Below are 24,584 nucleotides of genomic sequence, written 5' to 3' on the forward strand. Positions count from 1 at the left end.
CGAATTAATCGGTTCCGGACTCGTTTCCGAACGAATCGGGTCCTGCTAGTCTGGACGACCGATTATGATGCTTCCCAGCATCATTCGGTCAGACTCGCATTGACTGCAATGGGAGCCTGTGTTCTGAACGAGAAAACAGGTTCCCATTGGAAAAAGGCGCGGTTGGGGAAAACCTTGCACCCTATGGCGGGCACCCCATGGTGCCTGCCACATTGTGTATGGTTGGGAAGAGGGGTACCCCAACAGGCTACATTCGTATTCCCCTGGGTGAAGAGGGGCCCCAAAGACTGATTCCCACAACCGTTTTCAGGGCACAAGTCCTAAAAAAAGAAGTGGGGTACTAGCCCAGTTAATCAGTATACAAGTGACATCATGGCGTGTGACATCACGGCGCTTGACATCACCGCGTGTGACATCACAGGAAGTGGCATCATAAAAAGTGACATCAGATCTTAAGCCCTCACATTTATGTTTAACATGTCTATCACGAGTACATTGGAGCACATTTCAAGTATACAGGGATACCCTCCTGATTTAGGCAGAAGATTCACACTTTTGTAAGCTACTCATAAAACAATGTTGCCTTTTGATAGCAAAAATGTCCTCTACCCATAGTGCTTTAAAAGAAAAAATTGTAATATCTAAATTATTACAACACCTCCTCAAGGGTAGCAAGCACTATATAAATGCTATCTATTTTGTGTAAATACTGGGAAAGACCAACACATCTTGAATTCTTACAGTGCACGCATATCTCCTAAACAGGAATGGAACAACGTGAAAAGCTGCCTCTCTTAAGTATGGGTGAAGTGCTAACAAGGTGTGAGCCTTTGTTTCCCTCCTGCTGAATTTGTATCTAGGTGTCAGGCTCCTGACTGCTGCCAGCCAGGACAGTCGAACAAAAAGACGCCTGATGACCGCTCAGATTCAGCCTTTGTAATGGGCCCAGCAGGTGTCTTAAATCAGAAAGCCCCATCCCCGCCTGTATGATTTTGCAGATGGAAAGCAGACATCAACGTGTGAGTGATGCTGAATGTGTCACAGTATTTGCAAATAACACCGGGACGAGTTCAGCCTATTTTTAAGTGGGGCCCAACTTCTTGGCAGGGTGGACAGCGTCTACCCTGTGAAAATAGCAGGTGGACACTGTCCACCTGCGTGTACCCCCAACTTGTGCCGTATCCGAACGGCTGTGGAAATCTCTCATCGTAATTGCTCATCCGGAAACCGTGTCCATTGAGCTGTACAATTCAACTCCGAAAGACTTGGACTGTCCCAATACCTTTTGGAACCGATCCGGACTGCACATATGGTTTACGGGCATCGTAATCGGTCGTTGGGAAATCGGTACGATTCGGTAGGAAACAAGGGTTCTGAATCGAATTCTACAATACCATATCCCATCGGGAGCATTTCTGAATGACATCATAATCGGCCCCTTAGTTAGGAACACACAGCAAATCAGAACGCAGCATACCCACTATATGCAGTGATCACGCGCTCCCCATGCCAGACATCTGGACATGTTCTTTCTCATGATTCAGCTAAATTGGCGAAGCCAAAAACAAGTGTGAAACTAATGCTCAGTTGTCATAAAATGTTCTGGCTTACCTTCAGGAGGTGCCTCTTCACATTTCTATACTGGAATAGTAACATTTCCTCTTTCTAAACTCTTAAATTCTTTAGAACAATTCATTTTTGCCCACAAAAAATAAGGGACAGAGCAAATTTCAATCTAATGTTTTTGTTTCATTCCACGTACATCAAATTTAAAAAAAACATTGACCTTAAGGCTACTAGTTTTCCAATTTTCATTGTCAAACCCTAAGATATTATGCACTTTTTGTAATCCAATCCCAGCGCTACACCTTGACATCACCAAACAATCCCAGCGTGAAAGCACATCAATCGATCGAACTCAGCTCGAAACAATATGAAACATGATTTTACTCCTTGCACCAGTTCACCCTCCTTTACATTTTCTGTCGCATTCACACAACTTCGAAAATAAACTTTAAACTCCTTTTTGTTTGCTTCTACTAAAGAAATAAGACTATTACAATCACTCAAGAATATTTTTCACAAGCGCAAGTGAAATCTCGATCAGCATGAAATCAACCAAATAATGCAGCTTGACCTGTTTATTCAATTGGGTTCAACTAATGTTGATCAATGTTAATAAATTACAGCAATGCTTAATTTCTCTATGTCAATGGTATAGGTGATGGTACTTTACACACTAGTCCTTGCCCTACAAACAATTCTTCTATTCAATTTATGTATGCATCTATGCATATCTGCATATGTATATCCCAGGATCTTTCGACTAAAGCGAGCCTAAATTCTTCAATCTCTTTTCTTCAACAGCTTTGTAATACTTCTTTTCACTCACTCATTCATACTCACAACACCACTTACTCAAACCAAAATGCAACTACCATAAACAACACATTGCCCTATTAATACTCCCGCCTTCAAACCACAACTGACTTCTAGTACCTCCAGATCTTCAAGTTCTGGACTCTGGATTAGGGCGGGAATGGGGAATTTTATTTTGAGTTAGGAAATTATTTTATAGCTCCATTCAGTGTGTGAACCATATCTCTACTTCCAGAAACTGCTGGTACTGAAATGTTTTAATTTCATTAGTTAAACCTGTATATTACAAGGGTAAATTCCAAATCCGGACTCAAGGCAAATTAATCTTTGCCACCATTTTAGAATGGAGGATAAATCGAAAATATCTCAATAAGCATCATCACTTTAGTTATTTATTTCAGTCAATGATAAGAGTTTTGGATCAGTTTGAAAACCTTTACTTAATGATAAGAGTTTAGTATATTGTTCTTTGTCTCTTTATTTAAATGAGTAAATCAGATAAATTAATTTATAAAAATATCAAGAAAATCCTGGTTAGCATTAATCAAGAAAATAGTGTATTCCATAAAGGAAATTTAGGGGATCATTACGATGGTGGATGGACTGAAGTCTATCCGCCATCATATCGTATTTGGGACCATCCGCCTACAGGGCGGTTGTTCCATAGGCCAAATTATGATGCAACCACCACCGTAGCTGTTGCATTGGCCACTTTTTACACTGTGGCGGGTGCTGCTGGCTGCAGCACCTGGTGCAAGTCAAACAGGGATGTTTTACATATCCCCGTACTACACAACACACACCATGCGGTGCCTGTCACTTGGTTCAGGGATATATGCCTCCCAACACCCAAAGAAATGTGCTAGAGGGAAGGAGGGCCCACTATGAGCCCCCAGTACCCATCCTGCACAGCCTTTTCATGGTGGGTGAAAGCCCATGGAAAGGCTGGCAGGGAGGTACATCCTAATCCCTACAGCGGTGCCTGGTAAGCACCGCCACTAATGCAGGGATTGGGAGGCCCTCCGCCAGACCGCCAGCGGGAGGGGAAAGGCCTCCCAATGGCAGTGAAACCACCACCGACAGCCTGTCGGTAGTGGTCTTGCTGTCATCGTAATGACCCCCTAAGTCCCTATTCTACTCTAGTGGATCCTAACCTACCAGAACCCATTAAGAGTCCTTTTGGAAAAGAGTAAGATTTAAAGGAGCATTGAATTAGAATCAGATAGAAGTCAAACTCCTCCTGAAGAGTAGTTCTGGAAACTCGTCTGTGTCTCTCCTCTCTAACAGCATCAGCAAAGAGCCGCAGTGACAACTGTTCAAATTAAGCTAGACACCTACGAAATAGTAGGCAACAGAAATCACCATAAGCAGCAGTTCACAGTGAATAGGGCAAAAGGTGCTAAGGAAAATTAAAGATGGACACAGAGGAATAGTGTTGACCAGTCGGGGTAGCACTCTCCTACATCTAGCTACGAACACGTATACTATAAACAGAAAAACACATGTAACAATCCGTGCTGTTGTTAGGTCATCTAAGCCAATAAGGAAGGATCAGCCGATTGTCTGCTGCTTCTTCCTTCATTCCCACGGTAAAACCACAGAAAAATTATGAAGACGGCAAGGTGCTATCTACAAGTGTCAACTTAGTTCCTCAACATTCATGTGTGTTAGATTCAGTCTAAATTCCCATGAGAACCCTGTAGTCTAAACATTTAGTTATTCAGTATTCAACTGCGTAACAAATAACTATTCTAAAGCAGATACATTCTAGTTGCAACCTACGAAGTTAAGTCATAAGATTTACTTTTTTATGTAAGCATGATTGTTTAATACATTAGTCAGTATTCAGCGTTATAAATATGAGGCAGCTAGAAACTTACTGCTTACTATGAGAACCTATAGCTTAGGAAAAGAAAAAACATATTTTAAAGTCAGCACATTCTTTAGAGATGACATGTTTAAGCAAGTCAAGTGTGAATCATTTATCAAACAATATTGCATAGTTCATGTAGGAGAGTAGGATCTGCTTCACATATTTACCCCCACTTTTTACTGGTGTTTCACTGTTTTTCGACTTTAGTCTGGCTGGGACCCTGCTATTCAGGGCCCCAGCCTAGCTGCTTCCTCTCTAAATTGATTGCATGTACTTTAGGTACACCACAGTTTGGATCCTGAAGTACCCTTGTGAGTCCCTAGTATATGGTATACCATGTACCCAGGGCATAGGTACCCCAGAGACCTACCAGGGGCTGAAGCATGTATTATGCCACCCCTGGAAAGCCACCCAAAATGACACCACAGGTCTGCTACTGCAGCTTGAGTAAGGTGGTGCATGCACCCCTTACAGAGGTATAGGTTCACTATACCTCACCTATCACTGCACTTACAAACCTATCAGTCACTCCTATGCCAGGCCTTAACAATCCTGAAGGCATAGTGCTTGGTTATATGTGAGAGGGTGCCCAGGCATGAGCTGAGCCCCTCTGCAGCCTTCGGAACCTCTTCACCGGGGTTGTCAGTGGTGCAGCCTGACCATATACTCTTCAGTATATTATAACTAAACGGTAAATGCTAACTTTGGACTGGCTGCATGGAAACATGTCGTGTTTGGTGTCAAACACCTCGGAATCATACCCCCACACCAGTAACTGGTGTGGGAGTATGATCCCACCCTTCTAGAGGGAAAGACATGGCAGTACTGGGTTACCCGGTAGAAATTTAACAGAGCCCTGGCATCACAAAATGGATGCTGCAGCCACAGACACAGGTCTGGCCTCCTGCTGCTGACCAAAACTCTGGCTGGGGAGGCCTGAACAATAGGTTTCCTGTCACAGGGTGGTGTAACGACCTCCCAGACAGGCTTATGTGTATTGGGGCTGGGTGGGAGCACTCTCTGAGTGCTTTGAAGTCCTGCACTGTGGCACATTTGGTGTCCCTATGCATAGTCCAGCTCAAACCGGTTCAGGGGCTTCCAGCCCCTGCTCTGGCGCGAAACTGGACAAAGGAAATGGGTGTAGCCACTCTTCTTTCCAAACCCTTCCATAGGTGGATCCCCAGAGCTAGTCCAACCCCTTCCTTAGGTATAAGTAAGGAACCTCTGTAACCAGAACTTTAGATATCCCTGGATGAAACTCTGAAGCTGAATCCTGGAACTTCGACGCTCTACTCAAGACTAGAGAACTGAAGAAATCTCCCTTGGGGTCAAGAAGTGACTCCCCTGCTTGGCAGGCACCAATGAAGCAATTTGCCAGTCTGCATTTCCGGAGCTCCCGCCGGACTCTGAAGTATTTGCAGCCCAGGAAAAGGATTTCCAGACATCTCACAGGCCGACCCGAGTCCCCAGCAAAGCTGAGGCCCGCAGCCCTTGTGAGTAATGTGGAACCGGAACTCCTGGTCACCGTGCACTTTTGCAAGTGCATTGACTTCTCAACGTCTCTTGAAGTCGTGCTTGGGGTCACTTGCAGCACCCACCTCAAGCAGAAGATCCACAAAAGATTGTTGACCTATTCCCCCCAGTGACCCGTGGGCCTCCATTTTGTGTTTCTTGTTGAGGCCCCTTTGCGATCCCATGTCCATTGACTGGTGGGTCCCTGAGGGTGTAACTTTAAATTTCCTTGGGTTTTCCTGATTGCTCCAGACATGCCCTGACTCCCAACCAAGTGGTGAGTCTCCCAGACCTTGCTGGTCTGCACCAAAGCATTTCTTCTCTTTCTGCGTGGGTTGCTGTTGCCAAGGCTTGTTGTATCCAATCCAAGCACTCGACATCCTTTGTGGGACAGCTCGAATCCAGCTCCTGGTTGTCCTCGACACCTCCTGGTCCTCGTGGCTGAAGAGTCAAGCTTCACCTTCTTCACCTGAAATCACCGGACATCGGTGGGCATCTGCCTATCGCCTTCCTGGTCACTGGCTAGTGACCCAGACTCTGTCCCCTCTGCTTTCAGGTTCTTCTCCACTCCGATCCAGGCTTGGATCTCTTTGGACACTTCGCATCTTCCCGGCAGCAGCACTTCTTTGCCAGCTCCCATTGAAATTGACGACGCGACCCGACACCATTTGACACCTATGCACCCGGCTTCCCTGGGTGAGGTAACACGAGTACTCCGGTGCACCCGTGGGTGTTGACCCTAGAACTTCCTAAGTCCCAAAGGGTTTGGTCCTGACTCATTTCTAAGTGTCCCTAATCTTTAAAAATCTAACCGTGACTTCCCCCATAGAAGCTAACGGGAGCTCGCGGCTGTGTTCACACACTGCACACGGCCCCCGTGGGTCCCCTGTGTCACTACCTTGGGTGGCTCCTTGGGGTCCCAGCGATTCTACAGGTTCTAGGCCTTGTCCTAGTTAAGTCGTGGTTCTTATACCATTATTTTAGTATATGGTTTGGCTCGCCCCTAGGGCCTGACATGTATTTGTGCTTATTACTGTCATATTTGAAGTGTAACTTATGTGTTTTGACCTCTAGTCTCATAAAGAGTCTAGGAGAGTGTGTTTAGAAATAAATACATATATTTTATATATATATATACCTGGTGTGGTTGTCTTTCATTTAGGCACTCAAGAGATTATAGACTGGTAAAACAAGCTGCTTTACATTCCTTCAAGACTTAGCCTGAAGGCTGCTCTCCATAGCTACCACTAGGAGAGCTTTCAATAAAGGTTGTCTTTAACCTATAACCAGTAAGGGGTTGTTTGGACTGGTACAGGGTGCCCACTATAACTAGTGGACAGCATATACCAGGTCAACTTCTCACAGTTCAGCATTTCCTAAAAGCATTTATTTATTAAAGCAGAAAATTAACTGAAAGGTAGAAAATGGACTAGTCCTGTTCTAGCCTAGTAGTGTAATTACGATAGAAATCAGTGCTTAATAAAAACATGCTACACGTTAATTTGCATGTTTAACAAAAGGCACATTACCTACATTTCATTCTTTTATTGTATTTTTATGTTAATGTCTATTTTAAATTATGACAGTTATTTCAAACTTAACCTTTCTGCACTGTCGCAGTACATTATTCAGCCAGGTCTCACAGATAATCGGAGACCCAGCACAGGAGACAGAACAGCATCCATTTCTCTAAGGGCTTTATGGACCCAGATGAGGTGGGGGGAGGTCAATGCACAACTTCCCATTACTGTGAAATCACCAAGCGAAAGTACAGTCTTGCTTTCACTGATGTACCATCCCAAAAGTGAATATCCACATTCATATTCATATGTTCATGATAAAGTGATTAAAAAAGAAAAAACATTTTAGATATAGAAATCTAAAGGTAAGGAATGTACTCGCTCGACTCAAGGGATTTGTTTACCTGAAAGACCAACAGCAATTGTTTGCTTATGCCTGGCACTCATTCGTGGTTTCCTTTACTTTGTGGTATTCTATGGTATGGCCGTGCTCTCTGGCTGCTGCCCATTTGGATAAGTTGATAGGTTCACTGTACTCATCAGTCTTTCATTTCACTTTCCCCTCCGTATTTCCTGTATTTCAGCTTGTTGGAAACAGCCCACTCCCACTCCGCAGGGTGGTGGTGGACCTTCCCGACACATCGGGGTAGCTTGGCTCGAGTGGTCAGGAAACAGGCGCAGTGCTAAGCATACAATATACCCATACAATAACCATGCGTGCATCCGTTCCAAAAACGACTCTACACCGTAAAAATTATGAAAATATGCTTTCTTTATCTTTCTTCTCTTAGTTGCTGATTGGGAAAATAAATAACAATCACAGTATATACATTTTAAATAGAGCAGGTCAAATAAATACTGGCTGTTTGCTGAAATAAATAGGGGTGATCACAAATAACAGGGCATAAATACAAGTGCAATATATACAGTCAATTAAATACTTTGAGGTAATAAATACTGTACTAATAAATACTGTCCCAATAAATACTGTACACCAACAAGTCCTGTGGACCTATAAATTCAGTGCAGCAATAAATAGATAAGAACTTAATAAATACAGTATCCCCAATAAATAATTAGAAGTATACAGTACACTTTGTGAATCAGATGGCACTTCAATTCTTAAGGGCTGATTTGGCCCAGGTACAGCTTGTAGGGTGTGGAAGGCTTGAGGGGGGGCTACTCCCTGGCTGAGGCAAAGGCTGAGGCCTAAACTGAGGTAGATCAAAAGGGGGGAAATTCCAATGCCCTGGCTTCCCTCTCCACACAACCTCTCTAGGTTAGTCCCAGTTCACCCCAGGCACAGTCAGGTGGGTTTCAGCACCTCCCTAGCCCCTTAGAGTAGTCTCTCAGGTCTCCACAGGGCCTTAGGCGCCCTCTACTCCACTTACTGCCCTTTTCTGATGTTCCGACGCCGCTGGAGTCGTGTCGACGCCGTGAGGCGGTTCCGGTTCGGTCTCGGCGGCCTCGGCACAGTGTCAGTTCTTTGTCGACGCCGGTAGGCGGTTCCGGTCCGATGTCGGTGGCCTCGGTTCGAACTCGACCTCCGATTCGACGGCGTCGGGCAGTCTCTTCACACGATGTCGACTTCGGGCGGCTCCGGTCCGATGGCGCTCTCGGCTCCGATGACGTCGGCCGGCCTGGCCTCGCTGTCGACTTCCGGCGACTCCGGGGTGCGATCCTCACCCCCGACCTCCGGTGTTCCTCCTTACAGGTTCCGGGCGACTCCGGAGTGCGATCCTCACTCCCGACCTCCGGTGCTCCTCTACCTCGGTCTCCGACGACTCCGGAGGGCGGACTTCACCCTTCCGATGACGCCGCTCACTCGACCTCGGTTCACCTCCTTCTCGACCCTTGGTATTCCACTCGACCTCCGCCGGCGCCCTCTTACGACCTCAGGCGGCTCCGGGTACGACGTCTGCTACCTCAGTCAGCGCCGCTTCTCCACCTCGGGCTCCAGGTCTTCGGCTACTCGACGCCAGGCTCCAGGGAAACCAGTTCTCAGGTCAGAATCTTGCTGTCTTCTTGTTTCTAAGGCCTGTTCCTGCTGTCCAGGTCCTTAGGAAGGTTTTCTTCTGACTTCTTCCCACACAGGGCTATAGGCTGGGATCCATCAGTAGGGACAAGTATCAAGGGTGGGTTTATGGACCCCACTCCAGGCACAAGTTTCCACCCCTGCTGCTTCACTCCTTCCTCCTTCACTGCTGTGCTCCTCTCTCTTCACCAGTCAGGTGCCAACTGCCAGCTCCAACTGCCAACTGCTTCTCTTATCCTCCCAACATTCTAAACGGTTTCCAACTGTCACACAGTTCTGGAATCTCCTGGAAGGTTCTGGAAGGTGCTGGTAGGTTCCAGTGGATGCTGGTGAGGTCATGGGAGGCCACCATTTTGTGCTTCAGGCCCTCAGATAGAAGTTTCAGGGGTAGCTAAAATGGCTCCCTGAATCTGCATCAACATGAAAAATGAAAACAACTGAGGGAAAAAGGTCCAAGTCCTACACAACCCCCTTCCAGCCAAAAGCCAGGGTAGACCGATCAATGCCTTGATGGTCTTCCCTGCTTGGGGCGAGAAAAGGTGGACGCAGGCCCGCAACGGCAGGAGCACCCGCAAGTTCTCCTCCGCTCTGGAACCCAATGGTTCCCTAACTAACCTCCCTGGACCAACAAAACCACCCCACGGGGGTTCCCTAGCTAGTTGTGGCCAGGACCGGCCCCTGGACCATCCAGATGTCTCTGGCCCGGGTGATCTCGCGGAGTGGGGGGCAGTAGCCCCAGGCCTGTAGTGCCCGTTGACCACTCCGGTCCTCCTCCTTGCAGTCCTAAACTGCCTCTGGTCCTTCCTCCTGGGTTTCGCACCCTTAGGCTGACCAGCCTTCAGGGGCGAGGCTCTCCTCCCCCTAACTCTCCTTCTGGGGTTCCTCATCCTACCCTGTAAGGCACCCTCAGACCAACACTTCCTCCTCAGTCTAGGGCCTTGACCCCTCAACTGATCCTTCAACCTAGGGTCTAAACCCTTAGGCTGAGTCGGTGCCCGAGGCGAGACCTTCCTCCCTCTGCACCCCCTTCCAGATTTCAGCACCCTCCTAACGGGAAAAGTACCCCTGGAAGTCAATTTCGGGGGGACCCTGTTAACAGAGGCCCCACCCGCCAGGTCAGGCAACCCCTGAGCCTGGCATCCCAGCCCAGGACCTAAACCCTGAAACTGGGCTAACCCCAGAACCTCAGGCGCGCTGGTTACAGTCGCACTGGGTCCTCCTGACACTAGGGGCTCCCCTGCACTGGAGGGCACATCGGGACAGCCTAGGCTCCCAACCTGGGGCTCCCTTGCGGAACTCTCCAGGCCCTGAGACTTCGGTTGGGGCACCTCGGGACACCTCCCCGTCTCACGCCTTCCTACAGATAGGTCGTGAGGCCCTACAACCCTCTCTCCCTGGGACCTAGCTGGGCTATCTGCCACTTCTCTCACCTCGCTGGGTTGGAAGATCCCTGCACTACCCCCTTCAGGTTCACACCCCAATGCCTCCTCAGACACCCTGGTGATGTCTTCCTGGGGTAAATATACTTCTAGCTCCTGTGAAGCTTCTGGTATGCTGCCACCAGTGTCCTCGCTGGACACACTCATCTGGAGGGCACGCAGCTTCATCTCCTTCATCCAAAGCTGGTGCGCCCTCCTTTTCTCCTCCATCTCTTTCTCCAGCCTTGCTAAGTCCCATGCGAGCTGTCTTTCCTCCCTCCGGTCTGTTAACTTCCTGACTTGGGCCACAGTGTACGTTTTTTGATTTTCTAGTACAAACTCCATCTTGCCCACTCAGGTTAGAGGACAGGTTTTGTGCAGTAACAATGCAGGGGGGTACCTTTAGTAATACCTCCTCCCACCACCAGAGTAAATTTGGAAAAAACAAAAACCCACAATTAGGAAGGCCGCTTTGAGAAAACTCCCGGTGTAGGCCTATGGACTACCCACAGTTATTGTTGAGTATATGTAGGCACAGCTCTATCCCACCGCTGCCACCAATTTATGTTGGAAACAGCCCACTCCCACTCCGCAGGGTGGTGGTGGACCTTCCCGACACAACGGGGTAGCTTGGCTCGAGTGGTCAGGAAACAGGCGCAGTGCTAAGCATACAATATACCCATACAATAACCATGCGTGCATCCGTTCCAAAAACGACTCTACACCGTAAAAATTATGAAAATATGCTTTCTTTATCTTTCTTCTCTTAGTTGCTGATTGGGAAAATAAATAACAATCACAGTATATACATTTTAAATAGAGCAGGTCAAATAAATACTGGCTGTTTGCTGAAATAAATAGGGGTGATCACAAATAACAGGGCATAAATACAAGTGCAATATATACAGTCAATTAAATACTTTGAGGTAATAAATACTGTACTAATAAATACTGTCCCAATAAATACTGTACACCAACAAGTCCTGTGGACCTATAAATTCAGTGCAGCAATAAATAGATAAGAACTTAATAAATACAGTATCCCCAATAAATAATTAGAAGTATACAGTACACTTTGTGAATCAGATGGCACTTCAATTCTTAAGGGCTGATTTGGCCCAGGTACAGCTTGTAGGGTGTGGAAGGCTTGAGGGGGGGCTACTCCCTGGCTGAGGCAAAGGCTGAGGCCTAAACTGAGGTAGATCAAAAGGGGGGAAATTCCAATGCCCTGGCTTCCCTCTCCACACAACCTCTCTAGGTTAGTCCCAGTTCACCCCAGGCACAGTCAGGTGGGTTTCAGCACCTCCCTAGCCCCTTAGAGTAGTCTCTCAGGTCTCCACAGGGCCTTAGGCGCCCTCTACTCCACTTACTGCCCTTTTCTGATGTTCCGACGCCGCTGGAGTCGTGTCGACGCCGTGAGGCGGTTCCGGTTCGGTCTCGGCGGCCTCGGCACAGTGTCAGTTCTTTGTCGACGCCGGTAGGCGGTTCCGGTCCGATGTCGGTGGCCTCGGTTCGAACTCGACCTCCGATTCGACGGCGTCGGGCAGTCTCTTCACACGATGTCGACTTCGGGCGGCTCCGGTCCGATGGCGCTCTCGGCTCCGATGACGTCGGCCGGCCTGGCCTCGCTGTCGACTTCCGGCGACTCCGGGGTGCGATCCTCACCCCCGACCTCCGGTGTTCCTCCTTACAGGTTCCGGGCGACTCCGGAGTGCGATCCTCACTCCCGACCTCCGGTGCTCCTCTACCTCGGTCTCCGACGACTCCGGAGGGCGGACTTCACCCTTCCGATGACGCCGCTCACTCGACCTCGGTTCACCTCCTTCTCGACCCTTGGTATTCCACTCGACCTCCGCCGGCGCCCTCTTACGACCTCAGGCGGCTCCGGGTACGACGTCTGCTACCTCAGTCAGCGCCGCTTCTCCACCTCGGGCTCCAGGTCTTCGGCTACTCGACGCCAGGCTCCAGGGAAACCAGTTCTCAGGTCAGAATCTTGCTGTCTTCTTGTTTCTAAGGCCTGTTCCTGCTGTCCAGGTCCTTAGGAAGGTTTTCTTCTGACTTCTTCCCACACAGGGCTATAGGCTGGGATCCATCAGTAGGGACAAGTATCAAGGGTGGGTTTATGGACCCCACTCCAGGCACAAGTTTCCACCCCTGCTGCTTCACTCCTTCCTCCTTCACTGCTGTGCTCCTCTCTCTTCACCAGTCAGGTGCCAACTGCCAGCTCCAACTGCCAACTGCTTCTCTTATCCTCCCAACATTCTAAACGGTTTCCAACTGTCACACAGTTCTGGAATCTCCTGGAAGGTTCTGGAAGGTGCTGGTAGGTTCCAGTGGATGCTGGTGAGGTCATGGGAGGCCACCATTTTGTGCTTCAGGCCCTCAGATAGAAGTTTCAGGGGTAGCTAAAATGGCTCCCTGAATCTGCATCAACATGAAAAATGAAAACAACTGAGGGAAAAAGGGCCAAGTCCTACACAGCTATTATACAAATAGATGAAAGGGCACACTCTAAGATGTCCACAATTCATTTATACATTATAATATGACTGAGCACAACGATATCCAGTAAGTTGAATGCAAAATTGACGATTTCAATTATATGTGGTTCCTGGAATATTCTTTATTTCATTTTATAAAGCGAAGAAGAATAATGCCAACGCGTTTCTTCCCTTAAAAAAACACTATGAGACTTCTCCATTACTGAGGTATTCGTTTCAAATCTAATAGCTATCCATTTTGTCAAGGTAAAAGTGACATCTCCTAACTTCATGAATTTCCTGTCCTCATCCAGAAAATTTAGTCAAATTGCTCCTTATGTGAGATAACATCAGTTCCTCTATACGTAATAGGTTATTCTCTTATTGTCACATCAGGTTAATCTCCAAGCCGGCTCCTTAGTACTCTAGGAAGATGACGTGGACAAAATCATGTGCAAACTCCACAGCCAATCCGATTTGTTGGAGATTCACCTGAGTTGACAATGTGGTTTTAGAGTGGTTAACCATGAGAGTTGGGCACCCATATCATTGAATGTGGAGACATTTAGCACAACCATTGAAAGTGGTAGCTTTAAGAGTAATTGCAGCTACTATAATTCATTTTGGGAAACGATTTTCTTTGGAGAACCGATTTCTATATTCAATCTGTAGTTTATGTTTATTTGAATTGTTCTACAATAACAACTGAAAAACACATTTGGTTCATTATCGTGAGCGTCAAAGCTGCTAATTTATTTATTGTAAAGCGTGGAGCCACTCAACAGCATCACAGCGCGAAATGAGCTAAGGCTGTTGCAGGGATTCTGCTCATGCACAGAACTAAGCGCAGGAAACCAGGACCTCAGTGAATTGTGGTGCACCAAAAACTCACCTCAGTACCAGAACCCCTATCCGACTAGCAGCAGTGTCTCATTCGTTCTCCGTACCATCTCGAAGCTACCAATGATTAGACAACCCAGAACAAGCGACTTAGAGTACTCTCAGGAATGGTGGGAATCAGAAACACCTTTTCATTATTATTCTCATATCAGTCCACAACGTGAATAATCTGAGACACGGAAAAGTTTACAATGTTTATTTTTAACTACGTGCTCTAAGGTGCAGTACTTTGGCTAACATAAGCAGACAAATGATGAGAAATAAAACCATCAGCATTGTTACAATACCATAAAAAACAAAGGGAGAAATCAGATTACAATGATAGTGGAAACAGGTCCTATAATACCTTGTGTACCTCCCTCCCCTGTCTAGTAAGCTAGTTTTATATAATAATACAAGGTCTCTAGGGTTGAATGGGGAACCCCATACCTCAAAGATCAGCTTAGGTGAATCACATCACAGGATCAGCACTGCTCTCTGTGTCTGGAAAGGTTTTCTCCAAGTGTCTGAATCATGCATGCAAATGCAATATTAAAGGCACCCGAGTTTCAGATATTTGCAGCTGTGTGCTTGTTGTGTCTAGAGCGTGGGCCGATCAACCTGAATTCAACAGCATACATTGTTATTTGACCTTGACGGTTTCTGCACACAATTTTCAGACTAAGGTCGTGGTGCACGTCTAGGGATGTGAAAAACAGACCGTTCTCATGTGAAGAAAAAACAAGTAAGCAGTTTTACTTGTAATAACAACTACCTGTAGTGTCGTGTGCAAAAGCAGCAAAGTGGCAAGATGGCGCTAACATCTAAAACGCTTATGCTAACATAGCAATGTATGCAGACAAATCCCTGTCTCCACTACACCCTTCCTTGATCGGACCACGAACAAAATAGGGAAGCAATGTAGGAATGCAGAGTTCAAGTTCGAGTGAGACAGAACCAAGTTCATATATTGCCAATCCGTATAATTGGTAGTGAAAGTTCGAAAAGTTTGTTGGAAAAAAGTAAAAAATAAAAAACAATCAGGGGCGCTATATAGCCCTTTATGGAGCAAAAAATAAAAAAATAAAAAATTCCAGTTTGTATGTGAGGAAGATGGACAACAGCCAATTTAATCCATCAACGTATAGGCACAGTATGTTGCAACAGCATCCAAGAGGAAGTCATTGTAATCTTCAGTAAACGAGTCAGCCATCCAGTCTAATAAACTAAAGGAACATACATGTTCTTCGATTACAGGAGCCTCTAGCACCATCAGAGAACAACTTGCGTGTTCTTCAAGGAAACTTCACGCCAGGAAGCCATGGGCTGCTGCGTATTTATCCCAATTTCCCAGAATTCCAAGCGCAGCCGCACAGGCCATAAACCACGATACCAGAACAGTCTAACTCATGAGCCACTAAGGGACTCATCAGTCGATCATAATCCGGGGCAGGAGATGCCGTGTTCGACAGGCACAAATCCAGAGCCTATTCAAATGAACAATCAAGGCAATGGAAAACAGGTTGTATGCAAGTAAAGTATGAGAGCCGGAAAGATAATCCATAGGCTATGCTCAAAGTGGCCAGTGGTAGTGTTCCATAGTATTTAAGCATCCGGCTGCGCAACTGAAACAGCCGGGGCAGGCTGTTGTGTGACACAGATCTAAAACGCTTATGCTAACATAGCAATGTATGCAGACAAAACCCTGTCTCTAATACAAGGCCAGGCAGGAAAAGAAAGGGAAATTATGAATGAAAAGATAATGCAAATGTCCCAGAACAGAAAATGAGCATTTCGAAGACTACCTAAAGCAGAGTGTTTGGGCAGTTGTCGAAGACCTGGGGTGTCGTATGTTCCACAATTTGAGACCACAGTTTTAAAACGAGCTACCACATCATACAAAAGATAACTGAAATATAGTCCAATGTACGCTTACTTTTTTTTAAAGCACCTTGGGGCTTATTTACAAGCCCCTTGCGCTGCGGGTGCATCACTTTTAACATTGGAGAAAGTGACGCACCAGCAGCGCAAGGGGCTTGTAAATAAGCCTCTGTGTGTATACATACAGGGGCAGATTTACAAGCCCCTTGCGATACTTTTACGCCACCGTTATGTCTCCTTTGTGATGCAGCGTCGTCGTAAGCAATGCTCCACGTTGCAACCCATTTACAACGTGCCACATCTCCCTAGATGCATCACGTTGTAAAGCCCTGCGTCACATTATACCTGCGTAAGGTATATAATGTATGCAGGGTGGGTGTTCCGACGCAAGAAAGCCTCGTAAAAGGGACACAGTGAAATCTCCAAGATTTCACTGCGTCACTTCTACAATGCCTCTGCATCAAAATCTAACGCCTGCTTAAAGCAGGCGTAAAGAGTGACACAGCACAATAGGAATAGGTATTTGTGAGCATTGCTGGAGTTGCGTCGTGCTTGCGACATGACTCCAGCAATGCTTTACCTTTATGCCAACAGATGCGTGACGCATCTGTCAAATCTTGCGCCATGGTGAGTTGCATTGTAAATGCGACACATCCATGGTGGCGCATAGGTTTTTTGTGTGACACAATTGAACTGACGCATCTCTGCTAAAATGAAGAGATGCGTCAGTTCTTGTAAATCTGCCCCACACTGAAAAACTCTCACACGTCCACTAAAATCACAAGTGAAAGCATCACTGGAGCAGTCACAACTTATAATGAGGCAGTCTTAAACCTGTTCTGACAAACTGTGACAACCTTGAACTCATTAAAACACGCTTGCAACTTGCACGCAACTTGCACGCATTAAAACAATTATTGGGTCTGAATTGTGTGTTTCAAACTAAGAGCAAAAGCAACATTAGCACGCACTAATGCAAGTATATCCGACTAAGGTCTACCAATCACATGGCTCTGGGTTCATAGTTTCTAAAATACTAATAACATTTTTTCTCCATTTCTAGTAGATTAATGAAAGTGATTGGGGGAGTAGCACGTACTGTATTGCCTAAAACATCACTCGGAAATGTCTGCTACGTTTACTGCTGAAGTGCTTGTAAATGACTTCTTTCTTTGTGTACTTTTAATAGGGAATCGTTTCTACAAAGGAATTAAGGCATGACTTTCACGGAATGGCGCCGGGGGTAAGTACGTAAGATTTAAAATAACTCATATTTCTGTACAGGCACCGTGACAAGCGATGAAGGCTAGAGGATTGGATATTGTGTTCTCTATAGAATGTTTTGCAAGCCTGGCAAAGAGGAATACGCTTCCAGTGACTAAAGTATTTATTATCCTTGTTTAACAATGTTTGCATTACGTTTAAAATAAGCCAGGAGCCTAGATATCTGTAGTGCAACGGGTGCAGTGGCACCGGGAGCTAAGGGTGTATACCGTACTCGGTGCACACGTACTAGCTGTTTATTTACTATAAAACATGGAGTTGGGACCAAATTTACTTCCATGCACTAGTGACTGCAGCACCACCCTTCGTCATTGCTGGACTGGTGCCTCAACAATATGAGACCATTAGCTCTCTCACAGCACTCTTACCATGATGTGTAACTTCATGGAATGAGGTTGTGATTCACAGATTTTAGTGCTAGCAATCTGAAGCGACAATACACAAAACAAAGTGTTCATTACATGGCAGCTCTCTCCTTTTGTTGCTACTATCGACAGATCTAGAAGTTGACCAATTTCAGTTAGGTTCAATTCCAAATAAATTAATTAACACACTGTACTACCCAGAGTACCACATTTAATTTGACAACACACAGTCTATTTAAAATTTCAGTGTAATCACTTTTTTCCGATTGAAGTGTTGCATAAGTATTTACGTCTTGCCTCTAGAATAAGCCTGATTGCTCTGTGACAAGCTACTAGAGGGCTGAGCAGGGGTTAATTTGAGATTTGCTTGTGTCTTACACTGACAGGGATTGTGGTTGCTGCTTGACCAGGGCTCCCACTCAACTCAACCAGTAACCCAATTTCTAACACTGATCATTACACAGTTTTGTTCCTAGCCGCGGATAATCCATGAGGGTGTCCTCTGTGTCTCACTTTCCAATAACAACGTGTTTAGTGATGCTTACTAACATGTTGGATTGGACAGGGCCAACCACACACTAAAAAACTGGTTTCCAATGACGGTGTATTCTCAGACTTTGGAAGACACAATTACTGCTGACATATTTAACCCAGTTTGTGGGAATGAGGACTATGACTGCACATTAACTTTTTATGTACAAACTTAACGACCCCACTGAAATCCTTGACACCATTTGAGAACACTTTGTGAAGCCTATGTAGACCTGAACTGACCGATATTCTGGCATCTCCCCTTTGTTTTGATTCTGTGGTTTTCCCCTTAATATTCATATTAATTGCATTTTGATTTAAGACTCAGCAGCTGTACTACTTTTCCCATATACCTCATTATCAGCAGGATGTTGAGTTGATTGGACATGTTGGCATACACTGGTTACCACGGCCCACACACTGTACCACATAGGATGGGATGCCCTGCCATTTCTCCTTCTACTGATCACTCTCTCTTCTAATTAACCCTTCGACATCGTTACCAATATGCCTGAGTGCTCTATTGACCTTACCTTTTTTGCACACCTTTAGTATGCATGCCTCAATAAACGACACCCTCATTGGACCCTACTGGTTATTACCGTGTGGTACCTTATTTTGTCCGTGTCATTTCACACACATGTTTAGACCTAGTATTCCCCCATTATCTTTATCTTAACCAGCCTCCCGCGACTATCTGCCATATTTTAGACCAGTCATTCATGACAGGAAAACTGGTTAATCTATGAAAAGTCCCCATGTGAAAGTGAGTCAATAGCATCCTATCATAGCCCCCTGTTACATACGCAAGGTATGGCTGAATACCATAACATGACATTAACAGCTGGTTATTCAAAACAGTGGTTTTTACAATTTCATTTGAGAGTCTAATTGACTCTAGGTACGTTAGACATTCAGCTTTCAGTATTTTTCTCGAGATCAATATAATGCTATTCAGATTGGAAAAATATTCAGGGTGGATGTATTCAAAAGTGTGTGTCACAAGGAGTTGGGAAAGATTTTATGAGGGAATAGTCCAGGTCCTAACATATTACAAGAAGAACCTGAGTTTTCATGATCCCTGGAGGGCAAAATTCCATATGCAGCAAGTTTGTACTTGTTGTACTTGTTTTTCGGGTGGCTGTGTTGGATTTTTTTTAGAATTTGGTGCTCCAGTGATATATAAGCCACCCGAAGGGTTTTTCAGATCATGCGATGCTGGAAATGCACATAGCTAACATTGAGCTGCCTTCTCCCTTATATAGATCGATCTTGCATAGGTCACGACTTTAGGATGAAAATTGGGTGGAAGAAATTGGGAAATAAATCTCACAGTTTTTCCTTTTCAAAATGCATACTGTCAGCCTGAAAGTGACATAGGACCCCTTTAAGGCAACTATGAAGGTGATTAATACATTTAAGGATATTGTGAGATGGCAGAATTTAAGAGTACAAAGACAAAGCTTGGTGGATCATCCAAGATGTGCCCAAAATAACTTTTTATATTATAAGTAAAAGTAGCCATTATCGGCATTTAAATGAGCAGGCTAAGAAAGGTACGAGAGATTATTAATATAAATGACTAATCAGAGTAATAGGGCATACATGCAGCAAGTGAATGAGGAGAGTAAATATGAGGGAGGTGTCTTAGTATGGCAAGCCCATGATAAAGCTTCTGACAATATAATAAAAGCACTAATTGATAGGGATACTAATAGCCACATTTTCAATACTCAAGGGATTCAAGATAAAGTGCTCCAGCATTATAGAAGCATATATGATCATGCACAAATTTTAGATCTGATGGGAATCAAAGCTTTTTTAAGAACCTTCCTATTTCTGCTTCAGGTGAACATGCCAGGCGTTCCATTGCATCACTAGTTAAAATAGTAGAAGAAGTGGAGAATGTGGTTAGATCGTTAGCAAATGGTAAAGCCTGCAGTGAAAATAGATCACCTTCTGAGTTTTATAAATAATTCACCAAGATTTTGAACCCATCCATTGTAATATTAGTGAATCACATTTTACGAGGAGGGCGGGGGGGCTATTTCCCCATCCTTTTATACTGCGGTAGTTGTAAGTTTAAAAAAAAATTATGACCTGGCAAATTTGAACTCAGACATTAGCCTTCTCAATGCGGATTATAAAATCACCCTAAAGCTTTTGGCTAATAGATTAAATCCTATATATAGATAGTGATCAAAACGGGTTTATAGCAGGCAGACAATTAAAGACATATACACACTTTTTAAATGAGGCCTTTGACTTTTTTAACATTAAACAGATTCCAGATCACGTCTTTTTTCTTGATGCTCAAAAAGCTTTTGGTTTGGTTTCCTGGGAAAGTTTCTTTTGCATACTGGCTGTGTGCCAGTTTCCAACACATTGTATTAATGTATTGCGCCATCGTCATGAAGGCAGGTGTGCAAGGCTTATTGTAAATTCTGCGGATGCTGGTATCTGTAAGGTGAGATGAGGGACTCAACAGGGATGCCCACTTTGCCCGATTTTATTTGTGTTTTTCATAGATTCCCTAGCAATAGCGATTAGACTAGATGATCAACTCAAGACTCCATGTGAGGAGATTCCCAAAATTAAGCTCTACACTGACGATATGATGCTAAGTCCTGGGGTAGGTACAAGATTAATCAAGGAAAAACTGAGATTTTAATATACAATTGCACTTTAGAGACCTTATTGCCAGAACTGCATCCTCTATTTAACTCAAGTCCTAAGTGTTATTCAGGGATTGTCACAACTGCCAATGTCGTGGACTAACACAACCTGAATTTTACACCCCGGGTTAGTCGTATCAAGTCTTTATTCTCCAAATGGAGCCATCTCCCCCTCTCAATTGTGGGCAGAGTTGCTTTAATAAAAATGGCAGTACTTCTGCTAGTCAACTTTTTCTTTTCCTCCTTACCATGTTTTTTACACAATACATTTTTAAACAGATAGAGAGACTGATTTCCGCTTTTATTTATTTTATAGAGCTGGATACTAAAAGGGTATGTCAGAGTTCCGAGTTAGTGGAGGATCATATCGAGAACAGTACACGAAGATCAGTTAGTTATTCAAAAACTAGGTTGGATGGAGCGAATAAGACTGAGATATATTTGAAAGTGGCCCATAGATGGGCACCCCAGGAAACTATGACAATCTTCCTGGGAGTAGGTGAAAAAATCAATATGTTTAACTTCATGATTATGAAGGCAGTCACGTTTTGTTGGATGCAATTTTACACAAAATGTGCCATCATATTTACATAGGATTATGCTTCAAGTTCTACATTCTTGTTTTAGATGTGTGCAAGATGGTGTAGGTAATTGGACCCACATTGTTTTTTTATGTCCGAAAATGAAGGGATTTTGGCAGGATATCTCACTTTACTGTGCTACTCATTTAGTTGTTACATTTCATTTCCTGCAGATCCTCAATCAATTTTACTGGGTTATTCTAAGCATTGGGAAACGAACTCAAGAAATGACAAAAGGATGTATATAATAACCTTGAATGAGCGCTCTTTAATGTTGCAAAATTAGCGGCCTTCGAATAAATCTTCTGTTGAGCAATGTAAAGTTAAATTGTTAAGGGTTAAATAATGTGAACAATTATATACCTTAAGGTTGGGGACCTCGTGGAAGATTGCTGAGTTGTGGAATTATTTTATGTAGAATTCTAATGCTCAATATGAAATAGATGAGATGAGATGCCTTTTTAAATTATTTATGACTATTCCATTTATGAATTTCTTATTTGATGTATAATGAATGTTCTATCTGTTTTATCTGTGGTATCCCCAATAATTACTTTTTTTTTAAAATGAAGAAAAAAGATGAAAAAGGTATATTGTTTACTTACACTCTCTCAATCACAGCAGGAAAATTGAATTGAATATGTAAGTACTATGTAGGGTTTGTAGAAAAGTTCTTTTCTGTTTCTGTCCATCTTAGTATGTTGTTTAAAATATGCTAATTTTGTATCAGATTCTGAGTAATCTTTCAAATCAGGTATTATGGAAGATCCAACACTTTGTATGTTTTCACAAGATGGTGGTAACATCACAACTGTTGATGCATGTTCTGAATTGAAGTTTCACTTGCTTACAGTGCTTTAACTAGTATGGAAAAGAGAAATTCCACCATTGAATGTGAAGTGCTAGCTTGCTCACAGAGCGCGGTATATTTCAAAACATAGTTATGAGGGGAAAGCTTTTGAATTAAGGTCAGATCATACACCTTTAGTTTTCCTCTTAAGAAGCAATGGAACTTAAATGGCTTGTACATGGTTGGCTTATATTTAATTTAGGTTAGATGAGTATATTCCTGAAGTATAAAATGCTGGAGCAGATTATATTTCTCCTGGTGTTTCACAATGAAGAGAATGAAATGTTGGAAGAATCTGTAGCTGCCTCTGTTGGGGATACTATTGGAGGTAAGGAACTCATTATCAATGAAGAGGCTTGAAATGTGGAATGACTGTAAATAGGTTGTTGTAGAACTGTGCCTCTTTAAGAGATATGAAAAGATACTTAAAACAAATAAAGACCAAGTTTCTAAAGCACCATGGCAAAAGGTTGCAATGGGTTTTTGAGGCCATTTGAAATGTTTAGTACCAGAAATGTGCATTTTGCTGCTCGTAGATTACTTTTCTAGTTGGTATTAGTATAGGTGGGTATTGGATCCACCCACAGCGATAGTAATGATGTTGTGCAAGAAGTGTTTTTTTGAGGGCTGATATACTGTTGCTAGCACCATGAATAGTGGAGTAAAATGTACCTCTTTAAGTATGAGGTGATATATTTGGGCCTGGGAATTTTGTCACAAACTGGCTGCTCTCTACAAGTCACATATGATTGCTCTGGCCAAAAGATTTTTTTAAAGTGGGTTCCAAGGGTGTACAGTCAGTTCTTGCCTTGATCTTGATGTTGTGGGTAATCTGACCTGCAAAATGTGGTCATATTGTTCGCTGTTTGCCCCACAATACCACTGTTTGTTTTTCCATTTGTGCTTTTCAGTGGAGGCAAACTGATCAAAGAACTGACCCCAGAATAGTAGAGCTTTCAGAGAAAAGTGATTAGTAATTTATTAATGTCTATAAAAAGGCCAACTATAAGTAGAAACAAATCAAAATTGAAAAAGGATTGAGGTGAATACTGCTAGCCTTTGTTAAGTTCGGGAATTTTTAAAGACTGAAATTCCCCTGAGGCCCAAGCAGGGACTCTGTAATTTTTCTATTGTTAGGTAGGTCAAACGAGTGGATAAAAAATGTGCTTATGTTGGACAACATGATGAAATTTGAATAAAGTGTGGCAGTTGTATTGCAGGAAAGGGAACGCTTCTCATGAGGAACTGAGTCTTCCAATGGGGTTGTTTAAGACTGGTTAAAAATTATTCAGACAGTGAGTATGGGTTCGGAGTAGTGAGTACGAATGGCTGTGATAACAAAGAAAGAAATGATGAAGGATTTCACAGAATTCTTGTTTTTGAAATCTAATTATATTTTTTAACAATTCAAACAGTATGTTGTACATTGAAAATGTCACAATATTTTAATTCAGTTTCTTTTCTTTAGTGGTTTTTTTCATTTGTCGGGGTTATAGGTATAGTTCCTTTGTTTATCATACCCTATTTAAATATTGTACAGAAGGAGGTGTTGATTTGTAAGTCCTCATCAGATCAATTTCTCATGTTGTGAATATTAGGTATGCATTTACTTTTATATGTAATATTTGTTCGGCCTGTACATGTAATAATTGACTTGGACATGTGTTTTCATCATGTTGTCCAGTGTGGAACCCTACAGGAATGTTATGCCCTCTTATTCCAGGGGCACCAGTTAGCAGATGAGGGTTGTGACTGATTGGAATGGATGTTTGTTGTGGGTTCTCATTAATGCAATATTTATTGTGCCTTAGCATCATAGTTTTGACCAGCATCTGCCACACACTCATCCCCTTCGATTTGAGCGACATGGTGAGCCAAGGGAAAGAGAGTGTAGTGGATCAACACCAGTCATTCCACATATTCGCCTAGGTATATAGCTAATGCCACGAAACACTGTGAGCAAGTGCTGTGGACTGGCATTGCATCGTAAGCAGAAACTAGGACCAGGTTCTTTCCCTCTTTATTGCAGAAGTAAAAGGTAGCAATAGAGAACACCAGACTTTTCTACTTCTACCGTCATCTCCATCACACCTTTCCACACAGCTCCACGCTAGCAGCACATTACACTAGCTGCATCCAGCATATAAAAACACGACACTTTTGCTATTTATGCAACATCAAATTCTATCCGTTATCAGTTTGAGAACAGTGTGAAATCTACTAAACAAACATAAACCTCTTCAGATGAGGGTAGGAAAATGTCTCTTTTAACATGAACACCCCCAATCTATTTGGACTGATGCTGCTATTTTGTTTTACTT

At 43.9% G+C, this 24,584-nt stretch overlaps 1 protein-coding gene across 7 annotated transcripts in view; it reads left to right on the forward strand.

The window, feature by feature from the left end:
- Positions 1-24,584, forward strand: part of MLIP (muscular LMNA interacting protein) — a 1,822,558-nt gene that overhangs the window by 289,629 nt on the left and 1,508,345 nt on the right. For all 7 annotated transcript variants that reach the window (XM_085610855.1, XM_085610858.1, XM_085610860.1 and 4 more), the window contains exon 2: positions 17,167-17,220. In XM_085610855.1, coding sequence (XP_085466981.1) covers positions 17,167-17,220 — 54 coding nt within the window. The remainder of the gene's footprint in view (positions 1-17,166; positions 17,221-24,584) is intronic.

The sequence above is a fragment of the Triturus cristatus genome, chromosome 6 (genome assembly GCF_964204655.1).
Source record: "Triturus cristatus chromosome 6, aTriCri1.1, whole genome shotgun sequence".
NCBI lineage: Eukaryota > Metazoa > Chordata > Amphibia > Caudata > Salamandridae > Triturus > Triturus cristatus.